General features: G+C 44.5%; 1 protein-coding gene across 2 annotated transcripts in view; it reads left to right on the forward strand.

Moving 5' to 3' along the window:
- Nucleotides 1–6,651, forward strand: part of NUB1 (negative regulator of ubiquitin like proteins 1) — a 37,994-nt gene extending 31,343 nt beyond the window's left edge. For both annotated transcript variants that reach the window (XM_023584009.3, XM_058298010.2), the window contains exons 12-15: nt 66–212; nt 3,863–3,958; nt 4,737–4,914; nt 5,189–6,651. In XM_023584009.3, the coding sequence (XP_023439777.2) occupies nt 66–212; nt 3,863–3,958; nt 4,737–4,914; nt 5,189–5,367 (600 nt within the window). In that variant the 3' untranslated portion in view covers nt 5,368–6,651. The remainder of the gene's footprint in view (nt 1–65; nt 213–3,862; nt 3,959–4,736; nt 4,915–5,188) is intronic.
- The last annotated feature ends 2,737 nt before the right edge of the window (nt 6,652–9,388 follow it).

Genomic DNA, 9,388 nt, shown 5'->3' on the forward strand with positions numbered 1-9,388 from the left:
AGCATAGATTTAGAAGGCTTTTTCTAAAACCTCAATCCGTAACTCGACTGCTTTTTTTCCTAAAGGAATTGGCGCAAATAAGGAAAGAGGAAAAAGAGAAGAAAAGACGCCGCCTGGAGAGCATAAACTCTTTGCGAGGAATGGGCTACTCCATGCATGCAGCCAAGCAGGCCCTCCATCAGGCAAGTGGAAATCTGGATGAAGCCCTGAAGGTAATGCACTCCTAGCCAGTCTCTCTGGCCTCACGCTGACTAGTAGATGTGCTCAGTCCCTGCTTCCGTGTCCAGGCACCATGTCTTTTGCTTCTTTAGAGAAGCTGTTCACCAGTGTCCTTCCTTGATTCAAGGAGCCCCACTCTTGTGGGGCCATCCTCTTCATGACTTTGGATCCAAGAGTCAGCTCCTTTTTGTTCTCTAATCCAGTTACAGAGCCAGAATGATGGTCCCCATGCTTGGTTCCTGGACCAGCCTCCCTGGCTCAGGGACAATTGTCCTTATTCACAACTTGACACAGCCCACAGGGCAGGACTTTTTGGGCAAGATTCTAATTTTCAACAGAAAGAGTTAACAGTACACATAAACAGGCATAATTTCCACCATGGAGGAAAGAGAGTGTTGAATTATACTTAAGCCTCCGTTGCTGGGAGAATGGTCCTTAAAAGTTTAGTTAGTATTTTTTCAATATAGGTTTTTTGAATTAAAATTTTTATTTGAATATCTATCTTAATTTTTTTCTTTTTAAAAAGTGTCTAGTATATGTTGGCAAAGGGGCTGTTTAAAGATATCCCTAGGCGGCGGACTTGGCCCAGTTGTTAGGGCGTCCGTCTAACACATGGGAGGTCCACAGTTCAAACCCCAGGCCTCCTTGACCCATGTGTAGCTGGCCCATGCGCAGTGCTGATGCGCGCAAGAGTGCCATGCCACGCAGGGGTGTCCCCCGCGTAGGGGAGCCCCACGTGCAAGGAGTGTGCCCCGTAAGGAGAGCTGCCCAGCGCGAAAGAAAGTTCAGCCTGCCCAGGAATGGTGCCGCACACACGGAGAGCAGACACAACAAGATGATGCAGCAAAAAGAAACACAGATTCCCGTGCCGCTGACAATAACAGAAGTGGACAAAAAAGACACAGCAAATAGACACAGAGAACAGACAACCGGGGTGGGGAGGAAGGGGAGAGAAATAAATAAATAAATAGTGTGTGTATGTGTGTGTGTGTGTATAAAAGATATCCCTAGATGGCAGCAGACTTGGCCCAGTGGTTAGGGCATCCGTCTACCACATGGGAGGTCCGTGGTTCAAGCCCCAGACCTCCTTGACCTGTGTGGAGCTGGCCCATGTGCAGTGCTGATGCACGCAAGGAGTGCCCTGCCACACGGGTGTCTCCCGCATAGGGGAGCCCCATGCACAAGGAGTGCACCCCGTAAGGAGAGCCGCCCAGCGTGAAAGAAAGTGCAGCCTGCCCAACTATGGTGCTGCCCTCACGGAGAGCCAACACAAGATGACGCAACAAAAACACAGATTCCCGTGCCGCTGACAACAACAGAAACGGACAAAGAAGACGCAGCAAAGAGACAGAGAATAGACAACTGGGGTGGGGTGGGGGGAAGGGGAGATAGAGAGAGAGAGAAGATATCCCTAGAGGAAAGCGGACTTGGCCCAATGGATAGGGCATCCGCCTACCACGAGAGGTCCGTGGTTCAAACCCTGGGCCTCCTTGACCCATGTGGAGCTGGCCCATGTGCAGTGCTGATGTGCACAAGGAGTGCTGTGCCACGCAGGGGTGTCCCCCTGTAGGGGAGCCCCATGCGCAAGGAGTGCGCCCTGTAAGGAGAGCCACCCAGTGCGAAAGAAAGTGCAACCTGACCAAGAATGGCACTGCCCACACGGAGAGGTGACACAACAAGATGACACAACAAAAAGAAACATGAATTTCCAGTGCCGCTGATAAGGATAGAAGCGGTCACAGAAGAACACGCAGCGAATGGACACAGCAGACAACTGGGGGGGGGGAGGAGAGAGAAAGAAATAATCTTAAAAAAAAAAAAATCTTTGAAGATAACCCTAGAGTGACAAAACAAGTTGGAGGAGTGGATTTGGCTCAAGTGGTTGAGTGCCTGCTTTACATGTACAAAGTCCCAGGTTCGATCCCCAGTACTTCCTAAACACAAAACCAACCAACCAACCCAACTTTCTTTCCCGGAATGGATGTAGCACAGCATCTGAACACCTCTTTCCCATGTATGAGGTCCTGGGTTCATTTCCCAGCACCTCCTAAATAAAAAACAAACAACAAAACAGGTGGGGATCCTGATTAGTAGTAATTTTACCTAGGTCCCTTACTGATTATTGCTCAGTGAGCACATTGAATACCTAATAGGGGCAGGTGCTCAGTAACTTGAAGTGAGAGACAGGCATAGAGCTCGGTAGGGTGAAGGCTACAAGAGGAATGAGCACAGGCTATGGGAAGGTCAGGGAAGGCCTACGGGAGGATAAAGGAAACTGGTCAGACAGCCAGAAGAAGGCTCTCTGGGCAGACAGCAACCAGTGTGAAGGGCTGGAGGCAAGAGACCACAGGAACACTGGAGCTGCTGCTCAGAGTTACTGAGGCTTAGGTTAGGAGTTTGCCTGGGTGGAGGAGGGGATCGATGGGGTTCGACAGGTGGGCAGTAGCCAGATTAGCAAGTATCATCTTGTTTGCCCTGTCAGGAAGTTCATACTTGATCCTGCAGGTAATGGGGAGCCATTCTCCATTTTTACATTTTATACTCAAGACCTCTTTCTGTTCCATTCCTCACAAATTCCTACAAGTTATTATTTTTTAAATTAATAGATATTATTTTTTTATAAGTTTTAGGTTTACAGACAGATAAATTGAGCAGATAGTACAGAGTTCCCATATACCACTCGCCCCCACCCCCTACTAGTTTCTCCTATTACTAACATATTGCATTAGTCAGGTACATTTGTTAGAATTGATGAGCCAATATCGATATATTATTAACTAAAGTCCATAATTACTTTAGGCTAACTCTGTGTTACGCAATTCTGAGTTTTGACAAATGCGTAATGTTGTTTTCACCATTATACTATCATACAAAATAGTTTTGCCACTCTAAAAATCCCTGAGCTTCAGTTTCAATATATATTTTAATTTTAAAATGTATTTGAATACCTAGTTTTATTTCTCGTGTTGGAGAAATATGAAAGAGAGAAAAGTCCTGATGGGGTCCAAAAATAGATTTCACTTATATAAGTAGTACCTAAATACATTCTTATTGTAAAAGATTTGACTAATACAGAAGTATTTAGTGTTAGAGGGGAAATTCCTCAAAAGGGTTTTTTAAGGTTAAGAGGAAATATCATGTGGCAAAGAGATCAAGCGTTAAATGAAGTCTTTGACATTTTAAATTTAGAGAGCATGAAGCCTTCAAAAGATAAACTGTATTGGGTAGCCCTGAGCACTTAAGAAATCTGTTTAAAGATTTTCATAACTTCTTAGCCCCAAAGTCTAAACCCTAGCAGAACTTGTTTTCTCAGAGTACTTCTTCCCTCCGCTATCTGTGGCTAATCTCTACCTCTTTTTCCTCAAGAGAAGCCATCTTTCTGCCTGGCTAACCTTGCTTGTTCTTCAGACCTCATCTCTAACGTTACCTTTTGCAGGAAGCATTCTTTGAACAGCAGCCTTTCTAGCCCCAACTTGGATTAGGTGCCTCTCTTCTCTTTTCTGCTTCCAGAGCATCTTTTGCATAATCCATTATAAGGTCCTAGAATTGTTTGCTTGTGCACATAAAGGTGTGCAGTCGGTTATTTGTGTAAGTGATTAATTCTTAGTGATCCGTAGTAAGGTGTCTTTCTGTATGTTTTTAGATTCTTATCACTAATCCTCAGATGTGGTGGTTAAATGATTCAGATCCTGACACCAACAACCATCAAGACAGTCCTTCCCAGGAAAACATTGATCAAGTAAGTGAAAATGCATGTGCCCCTCTGGCAGTTTTGGCTGGGGTTTCAAGGTTGATGACAGGGCCAGAGGCGGAGTCTGTGCTGATGGCGTGGCTCTCTGGGCTCTAGGTTTGCTTTGGACCTACCCTAGAAGGCCACCCATTCATGAGGGAATTAAGGTGGTGTAGAAGAAAAGCAAGAGATATTTCCTGAGAGTAGGAAAAATAAGAAAGCAACTGGTAGTTCTTTCTGAAGGATTTTCTCCTCTTGTATATGTGTACCATTTTTTGTATCATCCTACTCTCTTATCAGCCCTTTGTCTCTGCCTGTGACCTAAAAGGATGTAACTTTCCTGTGAAACACTGCTTAATAACTTTGTGACTGAAGTGATAACTGTCCACTTAAGCCTGCCACACACACCAATTAGAACGCCAAGTACACTGTAGCTACTTTACTGACGGTTACTAGTGTTACAACACTTTTCTTGGAGCCCAGGAGGTTGTTACCTATTACTAGGATGATTGGACATGGATCCAGTATAAGGATGACTTGGCCCCAGTGTTCCTGGGTCCTTTCCAGGTTGCTTCAGGCTCATATTGGCTCTAAGAATGAGCTGTGCTGAAAGGGCAGTGGTATATAGGGCATGAGTTTTTAAAAGTTTATAGCCTTTAAGATGAGACTGTGTTAGCTGTGCCTGTGTGGAAGACAGGAATGTTGGATGTGGAACCAGAGGTCAGTCTCAGGCTGTGTAGCTGCAGTTCATCATCAACGGCCATCACCTCCCTCTGTTCTTCCCTAGCTGGTGTACATGGGTTTTGATGCTGTAGCTGCCGGAGCTGCACTGAGAGTATTCAGGGGGAACGTCCAGCTGGCAGCTCAGACCCTGGCTCACAACGGAGGAACACTTCCTCCTGACCTACAGTTCTCGGTGGAAGATTCTTCATCAACACCATCCACATCCCCTTCAGATTCTGCAGGTAGGCCTGAGGTCTCTGAATACTGAATTGACAGCCAAGCGTTCCTGTTAAATCGGATGCTGACAGTTTGGGAATGTAACATCCACATAGGCTGAAATGGAGACTGAGGAGGACATTCCTGGCCATCTGCTCTGCAGGCTGGTTTGAGAGTGTGGCCAGCAAAAGCAATATCTGAGGCTGACTTTGATCAGTGCAATCATTCCATGGGTTTTTCTTCTCTTACTATTCTTCTCACCTAACTCCCTTATTACTACAATTTTTTATTTTATTGTAGGTACTTCTAGTGCCTCAACAGATGAAGATGTGGAGACAGAAGCAGTCAATGAAATATTGGAAGATATTCCAGAACATGAAGAAGATTATCTTGACTCAACTCTGGAAGATGAAGAAATTATTATTGCAGAGTACTTATCCTATGTAGAAAATATAAAATCAGCAACAAAGAAAAACTAAATAATGAAAAGAAATAAGTACTAAGTTTCCACTTATAAATTCTGTCATTATGAAAAGTCTAATACAGGTCTTCTTTTTCTTTTCTTACCTTTTATCTGAGTGATTCCTACTTGGATATAGGAGGGAATGGGCAGGGAAGAGAGGCATGGCAGGTAGAGAAGCCTTGGTGGGGAGAGAGGTCCTTGTCAGTAATGGGTGCTCTTGGGGAAAGATGGCTTGACTCTTGCAAGTCATCTTCTGCCTCAGGCCCTGCATTCCTAACTCTGGCCTCCCTGCTTGGGTTCTTTTTACCAGAAATGGGAAGGAGTTGGGAGTTGGGTTGCTGTGGAGAATAGGGTGGTCCCTCGAGGTCTCTAGGAGAAAGGTAATCAAGAGGGAAAGCATCCCTGATCTGTTGCCGCCTCTTTCTTTTGTCCACCTTTCCTGCCCTCCTGAGCCCAGCTGTTGGTTCTTTTCCTTTTTCCCATGATGCAGTCTCTGCCTTGTGAGTCCCATGTTTTCCTACATCGCCTTCACCACCCTGGCAGTAATAATCGTCCTTTAAACCCTCAGCCATTCCAAGTCTTTTGGCAGCTTAAAGATGAGGCTACAGTAGCCATATCAAATTGTGACAAATGTCTTTAGCTTGAAATGTTAATGTTTTTTAATACTCTTATAGTAAAATATACAATTGAAATTGAAGGTTGAAATTCAGGACTGATACATATTCAGAATTTCTCTTAACAGCAAAACATTTTTATTAAATTGGAAAGTCTTAAATGTGAACCAAAGCAACTATTTTTAATTAACATTTTTAGACTATGTTGTCATATTAAACTCTCTGCTAACTAATATACCTATCAGAGATTTAGATATATTTTCTCCAGGTTTTGGCAGAGCTTTTTGGTATAGCTATCTATAGTACAGAGAGAGATTTCTGAAAGCCCTTAGCCTTTTAATGGCGTAAATAACCGTTCTCTTTGCACCATGCATTCTTCTGTAGATGTGTATTAAATGAAAATTGGTTTCAACACCTAGGACATAGCTGGCAGCAACCAGCTGCTGGCTGAATAAATCAAGTGCCAGATGTATTCCTGAGATTCTTTCTGCCCTTCAGAGTTCTGGGAAACTACTTAGGATTGAGGGCCAAATGTGCCATATTGTTGCTGTCAAGAGACTAAAATGATTTGACTCTTTGAATTATCATTTTATAGAGCTTGGACAGCAGTCCAGTTTGCATGTATGGGAATCTTGTTATTCTTTTAAGATGGATGATACAGACAGAAATAAAAGGTGAAAAATGTATTCAAAAATTGTCAGCTTAACTTTACAACAAGTTACTCAAAATTTTAAATTGTTTTAAGTGTTGAAAATGTCTGGGTGAGCAAGAATTTCATTTTGACTCCTAGATTTTGTTTCCATTGGGTTTTGTGAGCAAATCAAATGAGTGCCCTTAAAAACAATATTGGATATGTTACAAAAAGATCAAGTATAAAAAGCAGATCTTAGAGGTGATCATGGGAGAAATAAGACTAAGAAGGGAGAGGCAGCTGAAGCAGGATCTGTCAAGGTTTGCTCATAGATTTGGAAGCTGCTGCTGAGCCAATGTGAAGATGTCTCTGGACCTTATTTGACTTGAGAGAATGTCAAACTTTCATCCTTGAATTGAAGCCTTTGGCTGACAAGTTACTGTCCTGGGCTTGGGCCAAGCATAGCTTCTAGCATCCCAAATGTTTTGTTAATGGCAATGGCAGAATGCCAGGGATATACAGCCAAACTGGCAGGTGTCTGCTTATGCTCCATTTTCTTTTGAAGAGATGCAAAAAGAAGCCAGTTCTTGAGTTAGGAAATAACAAGGCAGGAGTTGCCTTTGGAGACAGTTCCGGTTATATACTGTCTACAAGCAGGGGCCAGGGTACAGATGGTTGTATGTCTGCATGAGTCAGAGACTCGGGTTCTAGTCCCAGCTCTGCCTCTAATTAATCATGGGAAGTGGAACAGTCACTCACTGCTGCTTCCTGCTCCTCAGGGCAACAGAAGCAGCAAAGGACATTTGTTAAGAAAATGTTAAATAGGAGGGAGCATCCTGAGGCTGGAGGAGTTAGAGAAGTCATCCCAGAAGAGGTGGGCCTTGAAGGGGAGCTCCTTGGAAGTGGAGAGAGAATATTCCAAGGCATGGACAAATGAGGACATCATGGTGATAGGACAGATTGTGACCATGGGGTTGTGGGGCTGATATTCTTGACTCATCAGAGTGTGTGTATTGGGGAGAAAAGAAGAATGAGGTTGGATGGGTTGCTAAGTCTAATTACAGAGCACCCTAAAATGGGGCAGAGGAGTTTAAATATGTGGCAGAATGTCAGTGCCATAAGAGAATTTTGAGGAAAGGGATATTGACGTATTTAAGGCAGATAAAGTCAACTGTGAGGCTGTTGGAAAACTTACTTGATCAGACGGACTAGACTGAAAACTGATAAAATTGTTTACTCTTAGCCTTGGTGGCACTATGTCCTTGTTTTCAAACCCACACGTCTTAAATGGTACTTAGGTCTTCTATCCAAATGAATATATTTATCAGAGGCAAATACCTTGGCCTTCTCATTTCTTTCTTTTGAGCAAGGAAGCTGTGGTGTGGCTGGAAGGGTACCAGCTCTCCGTTTAATAAATCTGACCATATGGTACAGTCTTCTCTCATGGGCTTCTGGGAACCAAAGAGATAACAAATATCTGGTCTTTTTTATATCTCCCTCAACATTAGTAAAGGCCTCTGTTGCCGAAATAAAAATTACCCAGGGAAGTGGACTTGGCCCAGTGGTTAGGGCGTCCATCTACCACATGGGAGGTCCACAGTTCAAACCCTGAGCCTCCTTGACCCGTGTGGAGTTCGCCCATGCGCAGTGCTGATGCGCGCAAGGAGTGCCATGCCATGCAGGGGTGTCCCCCACGCAGGGGTGTCCCCATGTAGGGGAGCCCCACACACAAGGAGTGCTCCCCATAAGGAGAGCCGCGCAGCATGAAGGAAAGTGCAGCCTGCCCAGGAATGGTGCCACACACACGGAGCTGACAAAACAGTATGATGCAACAAAAAGAAACACAGATTCCCAAGCTGCTGACGACAACAGAAGAGGATAAAAAAGAACACGCAGCAAATAGACACAGAGAACAGACAACTGGGGCGGGGGGGGGGGGGCGTGGAAGGGGAGAGAAATTAAATAAATCTTAAAAAAAAAAAAATTACCCAAATGTATTATGCTGTATAAATGCAAAATAGTGGTTTCCTATTATATTTCCGACCCTTTCTCCAGGAGAGGCAGGGTGGAGAAAACAAATGTGGCAGTATGTTTTAGTATCCATATCCAGCTGGATATTTCTCGAGTATCATAGCATAGGCATTTTGTTCTCTGTTGCAGTTGAGTAAGATGGCGGATCTCAAATGACGTATAAGCAAGAGCTGTTGTGGCAGCATTGCCTGTTACTATCAATGTCTGGTTACTTCCTAAATCAGGAATCTGAGAATGTGAATGTAAATATAGGCCCAGGATTTGTTCCCTTCAAGAATATTGACAAGCAGATACTCTGCCTGGCCTTCCCAAAATGTCACTTCAGCTTTTTCTTAGGAAGTCCCCTTTCAGTGGCTCTCCACCTAGAGCTGTATAAAAGGGCAGCTAGAAAGTGATGGTTCCCAGGCAGCTGGCAGCAGGACCTGGCAATCACACCGATGTGTACTATGTGCTTAAGTCACACTCAACAGCAAATCAGCATTTCTGCAAGTTTTCTTAAAATATTCTGCTTACTTACCAGCACCCTGCTCTCCTGAGGAGGCTGCTTGTGTTGCCAGGGCTTGGAAGTTTGGCCTGGAGCCCAGTCCCACATGTACCCATTCCTCTCTGCTGTCGCAGTGCTGACGCTATGCCTGCTCCTCTCGGACCAGAGGGGTAGAGTCCACCCACAGGCCAGAGCCTGAGCCCTCCTGGGTATCCCAGAGAGCAGGTGAGACCTGTTCTGCAGCACACCTTTTGCATTTTTAGGACAGCAAGGGGCA

The sequence above is a fragment of the Dasypus novemcinctus genome, chromosome 5 (genome assembly GCF_030445035.2).
Source record: "Dasypus novemcinctus isolate mDasNov1 chromosome 5, mDasNov1.1.hap2, whole genome shotgun sequence".
Taxonomy (NCBI): domain Eukaryota; kingdom Metazoa; phylum Chordata; class Mammalia; order Cingulata; family Dasypodidae; genus Dasypus; species Dasypus novemcinctus.